Source organism: Brassica napus, unplaced genomic scaffold (assembly GCF_020379485.1).
Source record: "Brassica napus cultivar Da-Ae unplaced genomic scaffold, Da-Ae ScsIHWf_2707;HRSCAF=3468, whole genome shotgun sequence".
Classification (NCBI taxonomy): Eukaryota; Viridiplantae; Streptophyta; class Magnoliopsida; order Brassicales; family Brassicaceae; genus Brassica; species Brassica napus.
Genome location: NW_026015991.1, coordinates 18,232 through 39,906, shown reverse-complemented (window position 1 = coordinate 39,906; position 21,675 = coordinate 18,232). Strand labels below are relative to the sequence as shown.

Here is a 21,675-nt window from a genome sequence, read left to right as displayed (position 1 = left end):
AGAAGGCTTTAGAAAATATTGGCTACCCACTGCTTATGAAAAGTTTTTAGACAAAGACTTTGAGATTCTTACTACACACAGCTTATGTAAAGTCTTTAGACAAAGACTGAATCTGGCCAACAAAATCTCTATGAGAAGAGTCTTTATGGAAGTCTTAAAGCCAAACAGAATTATTGCTTGACGACCACCCACGGCTTAAAGAATGTTTTCAGACAAAGACTACCCACGGCTTAAAGAATGTTTTCAGACAAAGACTAGGGGTTAGTCTTAACGAAGTCTAAATGCAAAGACTATGAATTGAAACGGTTCCCTGCTTTACCAGTACCCACGGCTTAGAAAAACAACAAACGGCTTAGACAAATTGTGATTGAACCCTCGGCTTGCAAAATCTTATAGACAAATCCTATGAATTAGTTTCTGCAGTTGTTGGATGAAAGAACGACCAACAGCTCTGGAAACGTCTTAAGGGGCTTATAAAAGGTCTTAAAGATGAAGACTATTATGAGTTGGATGTGAAAACGACATCACCACAAGCTGATATGAATCAAAAACAGACATACTTGACCACAACTCTTAAGACAGAGAGAGTATGAAAACAAACACAGAGTATGAAAACAGACAGATGACTGACTACATGTCAGTTTTTGGCTTGTTGGATGGAAAACAATGGCTTAATATTAAGACAGAGATTATGAAACAAACATTGAGTTGTTTTTGACTTGATTGCTGGGGAAAACTACCAACAACAGCTTAAACCAAGTCTTAAGACAGAGAGTATAGACCAAATTTGAGTTTCTTGCTACACACATCTTACGAAAGGTCTTCAAGATGAAGACTATGACCTGGATGTAAAAACGACTAACCGTGGATGGAGAAACATGACCACCGGTTTAATTGCACACAAACCTACTACTTGTTGGATGGAAAAAACTACCTGCGGCTTAGAAAAGTCTTACACAAAGACGATGGTTGTTTGAGTTGTTGTACGGTAAACACGGCTTAAACAGAGACTATGAACCAAAACAATAATCAAAAGGCTTAATAACCGCTAGACAGAGAAGGACCAAAAGCTGAAAAAGAGTTTAAGACAGGTTATATGAATCAAAAACAGACTCCTTACTTCACCACAAGCCTTGTCAAAGTATTTAGACAAATGGAAAACGAGCACTGGCTTAAACCAAGTCTTAAGACAGAGACTATGAGCCAAAGTAGAGTTCGTTTTTGGCTTGATGGAAGGGGAAAACGACCGATGGCTTAAACTAAGTCTTAAGACAGAGACTATGAGCCAAAATTGAGTTCGTTTCTGGCTTGATGGAAGGAGAAAACGACCAACTGAACGGCCTAAACCAAGTCTTAAGACAGAGACTATGATGAACCAAAATTGAGTTGGTTTTTGGCTTATTAGATGGAGAAAGTGACTAACAACTTAAACCAAGTCTTAAGACAGAGACAAATAAACTGAAAACTGATTTTGTGCTTTACTATCCGAGACTTAAAAAAGTTCTCAAGTAGTGTTACCCGAGACTATGAATGGGATATAGAAAGTCTTTAGACCAAAGTCGACTTGTTAGATAAGAAAAAGACTATGAATGTATAACACATTCATTACTTTACCACTCACAATGTAAAATTCACAAGGTAAGAATGAGGCATTTAAGTGAAGCAGAGACTGATTAATTCTGAAATTTACAGGTATGTATGTGCTACTTCAAACTGTTAGAGACTCATAGAAGATTTTCAAGTGTAGCAGATTTCTTTGACAGGTATGTGCATTTCAAACTTGTTTGTAATTTAATTGGTACAATTATGAAAATTGAGACACAAACATGAAGTAAAGATTAGTTTCATCTGTTCAGGTTTGTGCTTCAGAAACTGCTCATATCCTCATTGAGGCAAAGGCTTTTCTCAGGTATATGCTTTTCTTGACTTTGCTCTTGCATAAATGGGTTTCTTTACTTACGGAAATTTACAAAGCTAAGTGATATATGCGTAGATAAAAGAAACTCGAAATGAATATCTAAGCTCCATTTAAGCTGACTAGTCAACATTTCTATCATTGGTTTAGCTAGCATCCATGAGATTCTAGAAAATTAATTCCTAACATATCCACTGATAAACATGTAGATTTTCTATTTTGATTTTGGAGCATTACTTTTTGTGTTTTCAGTGTTTGTAATCTCTATTGCATGTATTATAAGGTCTCTAATTTTGTCAAATGAATGTATCTTGGAGCTCTTGTAGATCAAAGTAGGTGAGAGACACTCCTGCATATTGTGGTGCTAGTTTTCTTAAGTTCCGAATGTTTCTGTTTTGTGTTATTCTCCCAACCTTCACTGATCATTCTAAATAGTGTTAAATAAACTATTTATAGTTTGGTACTTGTATGCATTATAAGGTCTCTCATTTTGTGAAATGGATGTACCTTGTAGTAAGTGAGAGCCTTCTGCAGATTTGTGGTGCTAATTTCATTGAATTTCGAATGTTTCTGCTTTTGTGTAATCTCTCTCTATTGCATGTATTATAAGGTTTCTAATTTGTTGAAATGGATGTATCTTGTAGTCTCTTGTAGAACAAAGTAGGTGAGAGACTCCTGCAGATTATGTTGGTAGTTTTATTGAATTTCAAATGTTTCTGTTTTTGTGTCAATGCTCCTCCTAACCCTGAATGATCGTTCTAAACATGTACAGTGTTAGTATTCTCGTTAGTTTGGTGCTTGTATGAGCTATAAGGTTTCTCATCTTGTAAGATAGATGGATCTTGGAGTCGTAGATCAACTTATAGTATTCTCTTTAGTTTGGTGCTTGCATCATTCAAAATATCTGAAAGACTAGAGATGGTGGTAGTAGTTTCTTTGCAACTTGAATGTTATGTTTTCTTTAATGGTCCTTACCCTGGGTGATCATTTTAAACATGTGAAGTGAAATCTCTACGCTGATGATTATTATGTTAGATTCTTTAGATTGTATATGTTGACTTGAAAATTTCCATGTTATGGTATTTGTGTCTATTTGCTTTGGTTTCTGAGTCTTGTCAAAAAGTAGACATCATTTAATTTTCACAATTTATGGAATTCTTTATTGTATGCTGATGATTACACGTTACATTTATATATTTAAATGTTGAATTGAGTTTTTACTATAACATTGATCGAGAATTCTCTGTCATATACATGTGTCTATCCTGTGATCTCTTCGTCGTACAGAGCCGATGAAGCTTTTAAGTTTCTTTGATTGATGTCAAATTCAAGAAAGTAGCTGTATGTAAAGTCTAGTAGTTGTAAACATTTGAAATAGGTGCTCTGGTCTTCTCTTCTCTTCTCTTTAGGTCGACTAAATGTGATGTTAGATATTATTTTCTGGAAATTATTGACTCTAGTTTATGAACAAAATCATCCAATTTTCTGTTTGTTGTCCGGCAAATTATCACACTGAATTACTATTACATACTAAAATAATAAAGACTCGGATGTGTTATATGATCATCTAAGGAACGGCATAATGTGATTGGAGAGTCATGCTATTGTAGATAAGATTCAGCTGTAATCTTTAACGAAAAATAAACTTTGTTGTTGTCTGTCTAAACTAATATCATTTGAATTTTGATGTTATGTACATAAACAGGAATGTCTTTATGTACTTTTCAGCTGTGGTAGAATGTTTTTGCATTTTGGTTGGTTTATCCTATGGTGTATGAATTATTGCTTATCTTATTGCATATTGCTCTTTAGAATATAATTAGCTATTGTATAAATTGATTTCTCGACTCTTTCAGGCATAAATTTATTCTTGTACGATTATATGCAACTAAAAGTTGATTGGTATTTCGTATGGAGGATAGCTGAAGATTAATTTATTCCTTTGAAATTTACTATGATTCTACAAAATGTCAACAAACAAATAAAAAAAGTAAATATCAATTTATGAGAAGTAGAAGAAGAAGAAGTAAAGAGCCTTTGATAACTTGTTACAGCTTCATTCTACAGATATCTGATGATTTCAACTGCATATTTCCCTTTTTTCGTCTCGTTGATCTCTCCAATCTGTGCATTAAAAGTTAAAACACCAATTAACTCAAAACATTAACGTTTTTGAAACCAAACACTAACTAAACTCACTTCTTACAGTCTTACCTTGAGTCTCCCTTTCCCGCTAACAGAGACAACATCACCAGTCTTTACCGTGGTTCCGTTCTTGGTAACCGTAGCCCAGTTAACCCGAACGTCCCCACTACTGCGAGGTAACAACAAAGAAGAATGATCTTTTTTTCTCAGCAAACATGAGAATGCAATGGAAGATCAAAAAGAAAAGAAAGCTAATTTACCTAATCAGATCAACTAGCTTTGACCGCGAAATCTTGAAACCAGCACTAGCTACTGCATCAATTCTCAACGAGGCTTCCACCGTTTTGAATGAATTAGTCCTAACAAAACAAAAGAATCAAGCCAAAGCAGAAACTCTTTTTGAAGGTAAAGAAGAATCATTACCTAGGAGGTTCGTATTCAAGAGCAAGCAAAGGTATCTTACTACAAGTTACAGAAACATTCCCAACCTATATATGACAGATTCATTATCATAAGATCAGAGTACTGCTGATCCGAGATCTTGGTTTATGGGTTATATAAATAATCTAACCTTGTCGAGAGCTGAAACAATAAAGTCAACTAGTTCAGGAACTATCAGGACCTGAGCTCCTTTTTCTTCCTTCATTACCATCAAAGTAAAGTAGCCAAAAGAAACAATGTTAATGGGAGCTGAAGAATGTTTGTTTATACAGAGAATCATTCAGATGTTATAACCTGAATCAAGATATCCCCAAGCTTGTCCCTGGTGATTCCAGTGCCAAGAATGGCTCCAAGGAAGTCGCCATGAGAACAAGCTTGAAACCCAAAATTCCCTGTGATGCTAGAAATTGAAAAAAACAACATACTCAGACAAGAACAAAGCTCAAGAATTCATGAACTTGGTTGTTGTACCTCAAAGCTGCAACTATATCTGGATCATTGGTTAATACATCAGGATGTCCAACCGAGATCCTACACCGCTCAGCCTAAGACAAAAGCACAATTCCAGAGCTTTAAGGCTTACAATCTCAGAGGAAACATATACTTAAAAGGTGAAAAACTACCTCAGGGTAACCGCCCTGAGCAACAACTGCAACATCAGCAAGCTTTCCCAAGACTGAAACTGATTCCTTAACAACAGGTGGTGTGAGAAAATCTGTGTGAAGAACTTCTCTTCTTGATGTTGCGCGTCTCGCCTACAACAAACCCCCGCAAGAGAATGAGACTGAAACAGAGATAGACTTCAAAGGATAGACAAAAAAGGGCCAATACCATTTCAAGGATGTGTTTGACTTCCTTAGCAACAGCTTGGTCTCCAACTCCTTTGAGGAGAAGCTCTACATCTCCTTTCATTGCTTCTGCAACGTGGCATCTTCTCAAAGCTGCAATTTTTATTCGTGGGGTTACAATCAAGATAAACAACTTTTGATTGAATCTAAGTAACTAGAAGGTTCAGGCTCATACAGTTAGTTAGTTTGATGATAAGCATTGCTCTCAATTAAAGTTCCTAAATTTCCAATTAGTAAGAAGAATCAAATTGAGGGTGTTGAGAATGATGATGTTGAATCTAAAATATCAAGACTTTATGACAGAACACAAAGTAACATAACAGAACAAAGATAAGTTGTTATGGGAAATGAACCTGAGTGTCGGAGAGGCGACCAAGGAAGGACTGTGTGATTGTGAGTTGGGTGAAGATAAGAAGAAGAAGAGGAAGCTGCGACTGTTCGAAACGCTTGTCTCAGAACGAGCCATGGAGGTGCGAAGCTGGTGACAGCCATAGCTTCTCGTTCGTTTCTGAAACACTCGGCCCGCTTAAGGAAGGAGAAGCCTCTAAGTCCACTAGAAGGTTTCTCAACGTACAGGATAGATTTAAAAACACTGTCTGGGACAGAAGGTTCTCAACATTAATACATATCACAAACTCTGTGTGGCTTAGGAAGATCTACAAGCTTTGTTTATGCTGAAGATTCATGAGGTAAGGTCCCCTTTCATTCCAGGTATACACAATCTGAAGCTATACAAAAAAAAAAAAAAACTAATAGTAGAATGCTTTTTGATTCCTACGACTCAACAAAGATATCAAAAGATGTCTTGTGTTTGGAGTCATGAATTTCAAGATGGTCAAGCCATTTGCATCCATTAGAAAGCCAAATCAGGAAAGACTCAGTGTTAATAGCACACACAGATTGAAGAGATTTAAGGATTCCTTGTATGTCAAGTTACTTACTGGTTTAATTAGGGTTTACAATAAGTATACTACACATATACAAAGATGCTTCTATACACAAATACACAGTAGCAACCATGTTTCCACTTTTACTACTCACTCACTCTCCCAAAATTGTTTCCTATACCAATCAAACTAAGAATAAGAAACCTCTGAAACTATTATTTTTCCCTGGGTCACATTTGGTTCATACTATCTCCAGAATCTTGATGTTTCCAGTGGAGTTTGCAGCAACTAAGGTGGAAGATTGTCCGCGCCAGCAGACAGAAGATATGAACTGAGAGGCATCCTCTACTTCGAGCCCCGACACAGGGTCTACAGTTTTGAACTTGTATGACAAAACCGGCATTGGAAATGCCTTGTGGTACACATAAACCTGTCCAGTGAAGCACAACCAAGTCACTTTTTTATTCAACAATAGGTTCAAAGGTTCATCCTATTTTTTTTTGTTTATCATTGAAGTGAGAGTAGACATACCTCATTAGTCTCCGAGCCTGTTGCTAGATAGCCATCAGAGACCGATAATCCGACAAAGTTCTACACACAATGCAAGAACATAAATGTGTTTATCATCTAGACAAAGCAGGGCTTGAAAAAAAGCAGAGTTCCAACAGATCAATAGGTACCTTTACATTAGTGTGTCCCATGAATGAGTGAACAGGGGCTTCATTAACACCAGAAACAGACATCGATAAGTCCCATAGCTTCAGAGTGTTATCCGTTGAAGATGACACAAGTGTTGATGAATCTACAAACCTGACATAACTTACAGTCTTGGTGTGACCAATCATTGTGCAAAGAGGAAGCTTAGGGTTCCTTAAATCATAGTAGTAAACTCTGTGATCAGCTGAACCAAATGCTAAAGACCGACCCGAGTCTGAGGGAAACTGGACACAACATACATTTTCCTTTGTCTTAATTGTTCCAATACTAACCCCCTGAAACCACAAATTCAACCGTCAACAATGTACAACCCTTTAAAGTAGTCTAAAACTCTAGAAAATCCGAGAAACCGGTTTTTAAGTACATGTTGGTTTAGTTTTAGAGTTTTGCCTGATTGATACTCCACAGATTCACAGAACCATCATCGCTACCACTTGCTAACAATGTTGGATCTGCTGTTGATATATCAATGGACCATACACGCTTCTCATGCTCCTTCATCTCTGTAACTAACTGTCCTCTTGCAACATCCCATGCCTAACAAATAACACTTATGCCCTTAGCCATCAACTAATACTCCGTCCGTTTAATTTTAAGGGTAATTTCAGATTTTTACACACAGATTCAGAAAATATTTAATTTTGTATATTTTTTTAAAAACAACATCTATCTATCTATCTATCTATAATAATAAAGGAGAATTTTCTCCCACCTCCTGCAGCCACGTCATTCTTTAGGGGTGGGCATATGTCGCCACGTGTCGCCGCTTAATTGGTTACGGTTTTTTGTTTTTTTTTCCCTTATTCAGTATCTCTAACGCCTCCGATTTCACCGGTCTCCTCTCTCCTCTCTGCCATGCCGGATCTCTCTCTCTCTCTCCCGTGCCTCGCTCTAGAGAAGGCGAGAACCACCACCAGTCTCCTCTCTCCTCTCTGCCATGCCGGATCTCTCTCTCTCTCTCTCCCTCTCTCTCTCTCTCTCTCTCTCTCTCTCTCTCTCTCTCTCTCTCTCTCTCTCTCTCTCTCTCTCTCTCTCTCTCTCTCTCTCTCTCTCTCTCTCTCTCTCTCTCTCTCTCTCTCTCTCTCTGTGAGTTTTGATTTCGATTTGTTTTTGTCTTGGTAAAGAAAGTTGGAGGAGGCAGAGAAGCTTGATGGAGGAGGACGGAGAATTCACGAGGTGGAGGAAGTGAGGTGGAGGAAGCTGGACGAACAGACAGCGGAAGAGGCGGGATGAAAAGGCGAAGGAGGAGGCATGACGCTCAAGTTTGCCAGCGGTGGAGAGTTCAACAAGAAGATGGCGGCCTCTAGATTAGGTTTAGTGTTGTATTTTTAATTTTTTTTTTAATTTTGTTTAATGGTATAAACCGGTTCAAATATTTTGTAAACCTGTTTTAATATATACATTCTATGTTTATCTATATTCTAGAGTGATGAGAGGACGAGATCTTTGTAGAAGCAGTTTTGAGTGATGAGGTCTGACACAGAGGCCAAGCCGTGGACGTTAATGGCAGCGTAGAAGCTGGAGACAGCTTCAGAGTTCAGACACAGATGTGGGAGCTGTTCGGGACGCAACGTCGATGGCTGTCTCCCACCACTCAGCTGCTTTTACAGACGGACTACAGGATGTGAACTATTGCCACCGAGTGACGGTTGTTGGTTTCAAACTATTGCCAGAAAGGTGAATGAGAAGTTTCATCTCATTGGTTACATATATTCTGCAAATATATCTTTTTATTCCTCCACTGCAAGGTATATATTTTTATTCATCCAAGTATGCATCTTTATGGAGTTTTGTAGCTTGTGATTAAGTGTTTAGTGTAGCCAATCTTAAAGCTTCATTCGTGGAGGAGTTTAAGTCTGGAGTTTAAGTCTGAACGTTCTTTAAGATTTGAATAGTTTTCATTTTTGAAGGATTTGGTAAAGATCCCAACTTTTTAACGTTAACATGTGTGGATTCACAGGTTTATTCTTTGGACTGGACACCTGAGATGAACCAGATTGTCAGTGCATCTCAACAAGACACGCTCAGTTAGAAGAGAAAAGTGATGGAAAAGGGAAAGACACAACCAAAGGGCCAATTGATAAAGTCCTGAAAATGCAATCGTTTAGATCTTGAAAAGGTCAGACTTTTTTGGAATACGATTAGTTAAATTCTATTTTTATATACTAATATATATCTAAATGGGTATATCACTCTGCCCACCTGCACCAAACCAAACTCCCACGCTCACAGGTTTATATATACTATTTATGTATAATTTAGATACTGAAAATGTAGGAGATTGGCACATTTCTCCATTAGAGTTACTCCACAGTGGTCCTTTGCTTGATTTTGATCTTCTTCCAGGATGTTGTTCTTCAATGGCTGCCTTGAGTTTACCGTCTCTACCAAATGTCCTTATCTCAGACACTTGTGGATAAGCTTATGGTCTCTGTGAGTAACCAACTTGAACCGTAGATCTACATAGATAGTTCATTGTTTGTCTCATATAGTTTTGTTCATCAATTTTCAGGTCAAAGCTGCAGAGCCTTTTCAACCAGATATCTTTCCATACTTCACAGGCCAGGAATCTAAAAACAGAGACGCACATAGCTACGAAATGTTGTGTCTGAGACCCGCAAATGTTTGAGACAAACAACTGTTGTTAGTTTATTTCACTATGTATCTCTACAGACTCAGCTTTGTATTGACAAGCTTTTTCATGAGAAGGACAATATGCATTTACAAAACAGCTTCCTTATTGTTTTCATATCGTTAAATACGTTGCTGCAATTCTTCTGTGATTTTTTCTTCATGGGTTTACATTCCCCTGTCACTAGAAACATTCAAAAGTACACATAAAGATATTGGTTTAATGTTTGTGCGTTTGTGTGTGTTTTGACGTGTTTTTGACTACGTTCCGCATATATTATAACTTAATTGTATGAGAAATAGCATAAAATTTTTACAGGAAAATATAACAAACCTACAAACACAATGTAATTTACCTATAAGTGGCTCCGCTCACCCATGGGTCTTCTTCGTTAGGGCTGCCATAAGCCCTCATAAGAACTTAGCGTATTCCAAAAAAGGGTCACAATAAATAGACAAGAACACAAACTCTCAATTATGAGCTACTCAGCTGTTACCTCACCCACCCCTCTACAAACAACTAAGTGGGAGTTATTAAGTCTACAATAATATGTCATCCAAACAAGATCACTAAGAGATACCACCACTGCTATTATTTTATAAGAGAACTAGATTTTGATCCGCTCTCTAAAAACGCCGATAACTTTTTACTATTCTAATAAAATTCGATTGAGTTTATAACTTTTATTTTAAAATAATAATTTTCAAGTTTTTCTATTTGAATTTTCAAAAAAATTGTTCTATTATACTATTTGATTTTCTTATCCGAAAGACCCGCGAATCGATAGATCCAGTGACCTGTGTATAATCCGGTTCAAATTTAGTAAAAAGAATTTTAATTAAAAATTCTAGAAAACCAGTAAAAATCTAAAAATATGTACGATCCGATATCATTATTATGTAAAAACAATATAATAAATAATTTTTTTCAAAATAAAATTATTTATATATTCATATTCGATCGTTAAATAATACTATGCATGAAAAAATTATATTTAAATTTAATGGAGTGTATAGTTTGCATAAAAATTAGAATTATTATAATTCACAAAATATGGAAAGTATTAATTACCATAAATATAGGGAATATTCATATTATTAATTTAAATAAGTAATATATGTGAGATTTATATCTCTTACGAATTAAAAAATTACATCGCTCTTTTAGGATAAAAATAATACTAAATTGTCTATGTCATCTTTTTCCAAAATTTTAATTTCATTATGTCATACATGTGAACTTTCCCATAAACAAAAACAAACACATGCATTTACATGTTTTTTTGGAACATCAATTTTACTTTATGTTTTAAGTTCAACTATATTTATTTTGGTGCAGTTATCAGCTATTTATTCTATTTTTATTGAACCGATCAGTGAAACCACTTATACTATTCATTTTTGACATAAACAACTTTAAAATAAAGTAATAAACTACTATCTCTAACTACTATCAAATAAATAGATAAAAAATTGAATTCATTTGAAAATTATTAGAGGATAAAACATATGAACCCGGCGCGTAGCGCCGGAATACCACTAGTTACTTATACACCTAACTATATTCAAATCAATAGAAAAATAAACTGAAAAATAAATTAATAAATTTTGCATTGAAATTCTAAAACAAAATTTTACTCTATAATTCACTTGATATGAAACGGATGAAGTATTATAAAGAGCATTAACTTCAATAAAGCAGAACTAACCTGAACCACGCCTTCAAAGTTACTAGATGCAATTTGGCTCTTAATGTAGTTGTTCCAACATATACCACTTAGCTTAGACCGGCTAGCTAGTTCCACCACAGGTTAGTGAATGTCCCTGCCATCATTTATTATGGACTTGCATTCAAATATCTTGATCTTCTTGTTGACCCCAGCCGTGGGGAAAAGCTCCCCATCACGGTCAAACCCAATCGCGCAAACGAGGTTAGCTGAATTCAACAAGTCCCCTTGCTTCAAATCTGCTTTCACTGTCAGCTTACTGAAAGTCAGATACTTGCATAAACCCTCAAGGAATGGATCAATCCACCCGCCTTGTCTAGAATCCGGTTGTGTCAGGTTGCTTACTGAACTTTTACCATCACTACTCAACGCTGAGTAGTATCTTGCCAACGGTTTGTCTTTAGAAGCAGAAGCAGAAGCTTTGATTTGTCTGTATCTTGTTGCAAAGTAGACTGATTCAAGTTTCTTGAAGTTTCTCATTAACCGAGAGCTTTCAAGAAGCGTGCTGTTTAGAGTATCATCCTCGTTTTCTTCTGCTTCAACTCCCTCAGCTCCTTGTCTGATCCGTTTTCCTGAGACCGGTAACGAAAGGACATCGTTTCCTTTTTGCTTCAAGCTCAGCTGTCTTTTTAAGACTCAATGTCGGAAGAAAGAAGCGAAACCGTATCACGCAACTTGTCTGCCGTTTCTTGCTTTCTTTGTTGAATCAGAAACAAGAACTCTAGCAGTAACTCCTGCTCCTCGATTCTCTCCCTTAGATCTATCGCAACTTCACGCTCTTCCAAACTCTCTCTAGGTTCGTTGACAAACTCGCTTTTCAGCAACTCACTGCAAGGAGACAAGAAGACTCTATAAGGAAAGAACTTTTCTCATTAAAGAAAGAATCAATCACACCTCATGGACGGTCGATAGGTAGGCTCAGGGTGAAGTAACCACAAGCAGAAGGAAGCTTCTTTAGGCCAGTTGAGAAGTATCTGAGGCGGAAGAACACGATGTCTTAAGCTAGACATGGTTCTTGACTTCTCTTCTCTAGAAGAGACAGGACAAAACAGCTGCACAAACGGCTCAACATTCATCAATCTCAAGAAAGCAAAATCATATAAAGACATATTATTCCACAAACCTCAAAGAGAAGAACACCGAGACGGTAAACATCAGAAGCATAAGTAGTAGCACAACCAGTATCTTCTTCAGGACTTGTATACCAACTCATCTCCATAGCCAAGATCTCTTTCATAGGAAACGGTTGAAACTCCTCTTCTTTGCTCGAGCCACCAACCTCTTGAGACTTCTTCATTGTTGTCTCCTTTGGCCTTTCCTCATCAGACCCGTAATCCGAACAAGAAGCCGATTCGATAAACGAAACGCGGTTGAACGAAGACATAACGAAACAAGAAGGCCTAACATTATGAACAACAACGCCTTGGGAGTGAGCTGCATTCACAATCTCAACGATTTGTATGAAAACATGAAAACACTCGAACGCATCCACCGATCGTTCTGGGTTGTCTAACCACTGACGCAAGCTAACGTTTTCGCATTTCAAAGCTCTCACAATATCATCAGCTCTCAAGTTTTCTTCTTTGTGTGAGCCAAGTAAGCTTCTAACATAACCAATGTGAGACAAGAAGGACTTAGAACGATCTCTCTCGGCTGGTAAGAACTCTGAAAACCCAGAGGTGTTTAATCCTCTGGAATTAGATTCTGAAAAACCCTCCATACTACCAATACTTCATGTCTTAAACAAAGAGATTTAGGAAGAAAGAAATGATTTTTAAAGGATCCTTTAGACAGAAAAGACCAAACCTAAATATAAAATTGCAACCTTTGATGACATAAAGAGACAAACACAGAGGAAGGTTCTCGACCACTAAGCTTTTGATTGATCATTTCAAGATTAATATTGTTTGTGGATTTGTAAGACAAAAAGAAAAACTTTTGACGTTTGAATCAAGTCCTGCTCGCCACTCCCAACTATAATAATAGGTGGTTGCTTGAACTTTGTACATCGTTGCGAGATTGTAAACGCGTGTTCCATCGTCTTGTCCTCGAAGGAATATCCAAAAACAAAGGAATAAGGAAAAAAAAAAACACACATTTTTCTCTTTTATTAATCTCAACTAAAAACTACCGAATAAAGAATGAAAATACAGTTACTTAACCCTCTCGTAAGTTCCAAGTCTAAAAATAGATAGTCCTGCCTAATAAGTTGGAAACAAATCTTCTAAAGGTTTCCTTCCACATGGCCAAAACCCAAATTCAAAGATGTGTTTCAGCAACCGAGATAGACGTTGTATTTCTCTCGAATAAAAATGAAACAATCAGGTGAACAAGAAGAGTTCATATTTCTTTATATATTAAAAAGGTAATAATTTTTATTGATTTTGTTCTTCTAGATTTAAATTTATAAATATAGCCTGTTTCTACACATCGCTAAGAATAAGATAATATGACATTACATGAACCAAAACGTGACAAGACTTGATTCTATGATCATGAATCAATAAAAATTACATTATTTTTCACTCAAAATACGCCGCGTGTTAAGAAGTTTCAAGCAAATGAGTTTTTTCTTTGCGGTTTGATCATATACATTTTGCCTCTGAGATGGTCAACGGCTAGAAACAGATGAGGGATGATTGGTTGAGACTTGTTGGCTGGATGCTTCTTCAGCTTGATGTTTCCTAACTCGAGCCTTATCGATTCTTGCTCTTCTCACAGCTTCTTGGATATGTCGGTCATGGTCTTTCAACACCTGATCCATGTTTCCTGATGGAACCACCAAAGGTCCTGAGTAATGAATCTTGTGCCCTTTTGATCCATAACCCAACTGCAACCACATAACAAGACAAGTTAGTTCGCTAGTTACTAATAATAGAAAGGAGGACATTTTGGAGGACTTACAAGAACTGAGTCTTTCTTGTTGCTTCTACCATTCTCTTCTTGGTTAGCTTCTTCAGATGTTTCTTTGAAGGAACCTGGAAGCCGAGTCATTCCTCTGCAAGTCTCTTGCTGCGATGCGCTTGTTCTTGTTGCAGCAAAGCCAGGAATCGCCGAGTAATCAGCAGCAGCTATAGATAAAACTTTCTGAGAGGGATCTTGGTAGTTCCTTCTACCCCCCTTTGCGGAAGCAGATCTACGCGTAAGAGGACCTGAATGTGAAGCTCTCTTGTGAGGAACCATAATGTTTCCTTGTGATTCTCTGTTTGGTTCGAATGCTTGTGATGATGATCTTGGTGGATCGATTGGGAAACCAGAAGCAACTTCTTCAGGATGTGGATTAAACTTCTCGCTTCTGCTTCTATTATTATTAGCCTGGCTCTGCCTCTTCTGCAAGTAAAGGGAGAGAGAGAGAGTAAGCCAAAGAAGCTTTAACATCAAAAGAGATAATAAGTTTTATCAATGTTCTAAAATTCGGTTTAGGCGAAACAATTTTCTTAAAATCTAATTTAAAGCGATTCAAATCAGTTTAAACATCAGATTCTTTATACCTGCATAGATGCAACCAGCTCTGCATTGGCGTCAGGGGCAGGGATGGCTCGAGATTCCTTAGTTCCTCTCCTTTCTTGGTGTCCCTTGTTTCCTCCAGCTTGTCTACATACACAGAGAGAAAGAGAGATTCAAGCTTTTTTATTAAGAGCACTACTAGTGATCTAGCATAGTTTGCAGAGGAAAGATTCATGTCAGACCTTCTACTTTCTTCATCACGCATCCTCGCATCAAGCTCTTTGCTGGGAGGATATTTAGGCAAGCTTGAAGGATCACATGGCAGAGGTCTAGTGGAAAAGAACTGAGAACAAAAGAATCATAAATTTGAGGTTACTAAAATGCATAAGAACAGAGATCAATGACTGTCTGAGAACTGTGATTACCTCGCTTTGGAGAGCTGAGTTGGCGGTCCCACGATCGTCAGGATTGACTGAAAGCAGAGTTTCAAGAAGGGCTAAAGCTGGCTGAGGAAACTCCTTGAACGTTTCATCAACTATGCGTTTATAGGGCTGCGTAGGCTTGAAGATCGTCGCATGAGGCAACCTAGATTTCACCCAATAATCCTCTGAAGGCGAGCCGCATAGCTTGAAAATCTTGTGCAGCTGTTCCACCTGTAAACACCATAAGCAATTAAAGAAACTAGTCTCAACGAACTCAGAGCAGAGATTCAAACTAAAAACTGCAAATGTTACCTCGGTTCTACCAGGCATAATAGGCTTGCCTGCATATAGTTCAGCAAGAATACAACCTGTGCTCCACAAATCAACAGCTGCTCCATAGCGTGTTGCTCCGAGCAAAAGCTCAGGTGGACGGTACCAGAGAGTAACAACACGGCTAGTCAAAGGCTGAGTCTGATTCGGATCAAAGAAGCTAGCTAACCCAAAGTCAGCAATCTTTAAAACTCCGCTATTATCTATTAGAAGATTCGATCCTTTAATGTCCCTATGAAGTACACCACGGCTGTGACAATGGTCTAGTCCGCGTAACAGTTGCTGCAAGTAACATTTAACCTGCACACAATGAACAAAGGAAAGGTAAGACTCAGAGAACTGCACACACCGACACATTCAGTTGAAAACAAACATAAAAGGTACCTGTGATTCAGAAAATTTAACAGCAGGATGGGAGGCTAGTCCAGCTAGATCATGCTCCATGTACTCGAAAACAAGATACAAGCTGCAAGACATTCTTGATGTCACTAAGCCTTCTAGCTTTATGATGTTAGGGTGATCAAGGCGGCGCAATATCTGGATCTCTCTCGCCATAAACCTCACGCTCTCCGGCTCTAGATTATCAAACCTAACTTTCTTCAACGCCACAATCTTCTTCTGGTCCAGGTCTCGAGCTCTATACACATTACTATAAGTACCCTGCCCAATCTGCAATAAACCAATGGCATTAGAGATCTTTCTATACATTTTGGAAAGATGCCAATAGAAGAAAGAAGAGTTAGTTACTTTGTCCAACTTCTCGAAAGAGTCAGCACGGCGGGGAACCCATCCTTTGATAGCTTCTCCAGCAACAGAAGCCAACCATGGAGGCCAGCCTGCAGCTACATACTCTCCTTCAACTCCTTTAGCTATGGTGATGCCCATTGGGAAGTTGGAAGCAGCAACATTCTCTGTCTTCCTCTTCTCCCTTCTACTACTCAAACTCTCCCCACGCGAAACGTTTGGTCTAACACTAACAACATCAGGCTGTTCCTTTGTCCTCCTAAGAGGCTCTTCTCTTCTAGAAGAAGAAGTAACAGGTCTTGAAACAACAGAAGAAGACTTGTCTCTTGGGCTGTCTTCGATAGCAGAAGGCTTACACCAAACACAACCCATTGATCAATCTAAATAAGAAACTGCTTTGAAACTAAACAAGTGGCCCCACATGAAAAGGAACCCTAGCAACTATTTATTGAGTATAACCCAGAAAGGACAAAAAAAAAGAAGTGATTTTTATTCCGTAATGTGCCCCCAGATCAAGACGACGGTTTCAGGAACTTATGATTCGTGTAGGGAATAGAAAAGGCAACCAGAAGACTCTCAACAGCTATGAACTTGTCTGCGTAAAGCAACTACCTTTTTCGAGTGATTGTAGAGAGAGAGAGAGACTAAAACAGAGGAAGCAAATGTAAAGTTGAGAACTTTGCACGAAAATTCTTAAACAGAGAGAGAGAGAGAGAGAGAAATCAAAAGGGCTTAACAGAGGCTGCTTGAGAGAGGAACGGATCTAGGGGGCGGAGAGATTTTGAGAGACATGTGTGTGTGTTGAAGCAGACGGTGAATTACAAGTTTTGCAAAAATTGGAAAAAAACAACAGAGATTTTTTTTTAAATAGATAAATAATTATATTCGGGTAATAAAGATTTTCACCGTATATTTTTGAGTAGTGGGTGAGTTAAAATATGAAAAAAAAAAACTTATAAAAACAGTTCAATGTAAAATGTCGTATAACTTTTCTTTTTGGAAAATCGAAGCTGGGACATGCGAAAGACATTCTTGATTCGTCAAAACCACGCGCTTTTAAACACTTAACCAATCATAGATTAGAAAACTAATCAAAATCCTTCTTCTGATAAGTGTGTCTTTTCATTTTCTTTGGGCAGATGTATCTTCATAGAAAAACATTTTTTACCTTTTCTAATGGATTTTTACTTTTAGAAGACGTCTAAATCAATGAATGTTCGTTCTTACTTCTACTACAAAAACCGTAACGCGGTTTGTTTGTCTATAAATATTAAATTTTAGATTTTTAAAAGAAAATTAAATTTGTTTTTTTAATATTATATCATTTATTTGTTTCGATATATTTCTTTGTTTGAAATATCATTAATTTATGTTAACATATTAAATGTCTCTATTAATCTTTTCGTAACCATGTTTAAATCTTTCTTAAAATTTAAAATACTCTATATTTAATAAAATAAAAAAAATTCTATCATCTTATGTATATTATATATTTTCTTATATATCGTCTGATTGATTTTAAATTATTTTTTGAAGTATAGGTAAATAACCTTTATTTCATATAAATATATAATTTTATAAATGTGTAATAATTTTGAATACTTAAATCTGTAAATTTTGATAACCAATAAAATGATTCAGCAATTCTTTAAGTTTTGAAGCCATAATTTATTTTCAATATTAAACTTTTTGGTATTTTTTATTTTGTAAATAATTATTTGTTATAAAAATGTGAAATATGTAGTAGATTTCAATATGAAAAATTATGTATTTAGTTACTACATAAAAAGATATTGAGTACCATTAACATATTCACAGATGGTCACTTATTTAACTAATCTTTAAAAAAATTTCTTAACGTTAAAATTCTTAGATGTTAAGTTTCAAGATAGAATCTTATTAACATATTCTCTCTCTGTTAGAAAAAATCAGAGACATGTATGAAATCGGAAGCATAATATTAAAATATGGACACGTACCTCTTCATCAATCATCAGCATCTCAAGGCCGAGAAGGATACCTCCTTTGGAATTATTGCGAGCTTTCCAAAAATAGATTAGCTTAAAAAGCAACTGGGAATCTTCAGATCCTGATGAAACCTTACTGAAGAAAAGTGGAGAATGAACTTGGGTGGTGGTGACTGCCGTTTGATTTGCCATAAAGCTAGGAATGAATTTGAAGATCTGAGCAATAAATTTTTGGCTTGAGGAGGCATCGTTATGATTGATTAAGAGGAGGGATGTGGAGAGTTAGACGCCGATTTGTCTGGAGAAGTAATTAAATAGCTTTAATTCGTCATTATAGCCGTCGCAGGCGTCATACGGAGGAGATATGAAGACAATGAGTTCTGAAAGGTCTTATGTAAACGTCGTAACAAAATTAGGTTGGAGTAAGAAGATAACAAAACAAATGGGTCACTAAAGCTAAAATGCCTATTACACAGTACATATTCGTGGTCCAACAACTTAACATCCATGATGACATAGACAAATAATTGGTTGCAAATTTTTTCGCTGACGTATACAACTTAAAAAGGTTTCATATTCTCCTTTTAATAGTGTAAGATTTAAACACATCATGGTATCATAGATTGACCCCTTTCTTTTTGTATTTCTGAATTGTTGTTCAGATATTTTCATAGTTGCCCGTTACAAAATTAAAAATAAAAAATTTCATAGTTAAGTATTCTATTAACAGTCGGCAAAAAAAAATCTATTAACAACATATATTTCTAATTTCTACCTACCATAATTCAAAGTTATAGTTTACTGTTCTAGAAACTTTTCTTAAATAACGATATAACAAAAATAAACAAAAAATAACTGCTACATCAAAAACTCTTTTTAAATTGATGGATCTTGAAACTAAAAATAACCAAATAAAAAATTTATTTAATGTTTAGAAAGTAACTAGATGATAATCCGTGCAGTAATTTTTTTAAAAAGTATAATGTACTTAAATATTATAAACAATATACATTTTGTGATCAATAACATTTTTTATATTTGATTAGAGGTGGACACTTGAGTATCAATGGGTTCGATTCGGATCCTTGAGGACTTGGTTCGGTTCGGATCTTTGCGGGTTTGGTTCGAGCTTGGGTTCGGATAACCTATTTAAACTTTTCTGAATTAAAGTTTTTATATACTTTAAATTTTCAAAATCTGAAAATAAAAATAATATATAACATAGAAATTTTAATAATGTATGCCAAAATACTTAAACTTAACATTAAAAATTGGTTTAGCTTAAATATTTGGATAGGAAATCAATAGATATTTTAAGTATCTTAGGTATTATAAGTATCGTTAGCTATTTTAAACATGTATTTATAACTATTTGTATATATTTTCAAGTATTTTGGACAACTTAAAAACGTCTTATATATTTGTATATTCTTTTAGATATTAAACTTAAAAATAAATTGATATATTTAATTATATAAATCTTGTTATGATATATTCAGATACCTAAAATATTTTGGTTTGGATCGGTTTGGTTCCGGTTCTCTAGATACCAAAACTTTGAACCCATTTGGATATTTAACCAAATTTGATTAAAGTTCAGTACGATTCTTTGGATCAGCCTTGGTTTGGTTCTTCGGATTCAGTTTTTTTTAGCCTAACCCTATATTTTTATTGTGACAAAATTTTAAACGTAAATGATGATGATTCATATTGATTTTGGGTATGTAACAATTTTTAAACCACAACACATTTTATTATGTACGTGGCCCATTTAGTTAATCATTAAAAATTGTTCTCGACATGTTTAAGAATAACAATGTGCTGAACTTAAAATAAATTACCATTTCAGATTGTCAATCGACGTTTCCAAATATTTTTTGTCGGTATTGTGACGAATAGAAAGGGGGTTAGGGTTAGGAAATAAAATTTGTTGTGCAATTCATGTCCTTGCTAGGTAATTTCAATAACTTCTTAATAAATATTAGTTGTATCGATCTCTTGTAAGATTTTCGAACAATATTAATAAATAAAATCTTACACTTGCTAGAGTAATCAGTTGTTTGTCAATTAATATATAGGAGATTACAGTAATCACATAAATCAAAATAATACCTCTTGTTTATTTACAATATATTTATGGTAAATAAATCAAAATAATCATTTTATTTATTTTATATGGTATATAATTATATTTCAAAAATATTGACATAAATATATAGTATATTTTATATAAATATTTATTATTGAGATTTCCTACTCATATGGTTTTATTAACATTTGTATATCTGATGTAACAAAAAATTTAAACCATTAATCTCAAAATTTGTGATGTAGTATTTTTTGATGTAAATTTCAAAATTAAAATGTTTATGTATTTTTAAATGGTATATAGTTTAATTTAAACGATATACACACACACACACACACACACACACACACATATATATATATATATATATATATATATATATATATATATATTATATATATATATATATATATATATATATATATATAAATCAAAGGGATTTCTAACATTTTTTATAATTTAAAATCATTTTTGAAAATTGAAAATATAACATATAAAAAATCTAATTTGTATTATTATATGGTTAATGTGATTGTTTGATTTCTTTTAATAATATAAAATTAAACAAAAATGAGAAATGATGCAAAAATTGTTATCAAATATTTATTATTCATAATTATTAATTATCATATATATGTTAATCATATTAGATAACTCCATAACTTCTATTTAAGGAAAAAAATATATGTTTCTTATATTTTGGGTTAATGTAATGTTCCTTAGTAATTGGATTTTTGACTAATATTTTTTCAAACGATTTTTTAGCTACCACATAAAATTAATTGACATCTTAATTAAATGACAACTTGGCTCTTTTGTAATTATTAAAAATTACATGTCATAATTTTTTAAATGTTTTTCTATTAATATGTAGTGTATAATTGAGTAGACTAAAATACGAGCAAATATATTGTTTGAAATTACAACCAAGTGATATATTTACTCGATTTACTTTAAGTTACTCAATTACAAGCAAGTATTTACACCCAAAAAAATTACAAGCAAGTATGACGACTGACGAGGGTGTTGAAAGTTCTGTGGAAAAGAAGTAAAAGCCAAGTCGTCGTCTTGGGACGAAAGACGTTAGTGTTTTCGTATTCGCTTCCAGTTTCATTAATAAACTAAAATATTCTTGTTTATCTCCATAATCCTTGCACTGATGAGTTTGGCTTCAAAAAACAATTCTGTAATCTAATTTTGGTATTACTAAAATAAAAACAATAATTGCAATGGATGGTCAACTGGTACTAGTTTACACGCAATCAAACAAAAATCTTATTTCATACAATTATATGTATTTCTATTCTCATTACTGGCATTACAAACTAGGACTAACACTTTAATGATATCTACTAGATTTCCACC

At 35.1% G+C, this 21,675-nt stretch overlaps 2 protein-coding genes, 1 long non-coding RNA gene and 1 pseudogene across 3 annotated transcripts; 1 reads left to right on the top strand and 3 right to left on the bottom strand.

The window, feature by feature from the left end:
- Nucleotides 1-3,834: 3,834 nt before the first annotated feature.
- Nucleotides 3,835-5,913, bottom strand: LOC106445730 (putative RNA-binding protein YlmH). The gene is made up of 10 exons (XM_048773872.1): nt 5,703-5,913; nt 5,333-5,442; nt 5,125-5,256; nt 4,973-5,046; nt 4,796-4,901; nt 4,632-4,700; nt 4,484-4,548; nt 4,321-4,419; nt 4,130-4,229; nt 3,835-4,039 (listed from the first exon to the last, which is right to left on the bottom strand). Exons 1-10 carry the CDS (start codon nt 5,839-5,841, stop codon nt 3,977-3,979), a joined length of 957 nt encoding a protein of 318 aa, XP_048629829.1. The 5' UTR covers nt 5,842-5,913; the 3' UTR covers nt 3,835-3,976.
- Nucleotides 5,914-6,477: 564 nt separating this feature from the next.
- Nucleotides 6,478-13,335, bottom strand: LOC106448095 (annotated as a pseudogene).
- LOC125601955 lies at nt 7,944-9,072 on the top strand. Its single transcript, XR_007334516.1, has 3 exons — nt 7,944-8,265; nt 8,379-8,630; nt 8,914-9,072. It is a non-coding gene; the product is annotated as an uncharacterized LOC125601955 (long non-coding RNA).
- Nucleotides 13,336-13,773: 438 nt separating the features above from the next.
- On the bottom strand, nt 13,774-17,097 carry LOC106445729 (probable serine/threonine-protein kinase At1g54610). The gene is made up of 8 exons (XM_013887349.3): nt 16,258-17,097; nt 15,895-16,179; nt 15,493-15,810; nt 15,184-15,411; nt 15,001-15,101; nt 14,803-14,905; nt 14,216-14,641; nt 13,774-14,141 (listed from the first exon to the last, which is right to left on the bottom strand). Exons 1-8 carry the CDS (start codon nt 16,624-16,626, stop codon nt 13,923-13,925), a joined length of 2,049 nt encoding a protein of 682 aa, XP_013742803.1. The 5' UTR covers nt 16,627-17,097; the 3' UTR covers nt 13,774-13,922.
- Nucleotides 17,098-21,675: the final 4,578 nt, after the last annotated feature.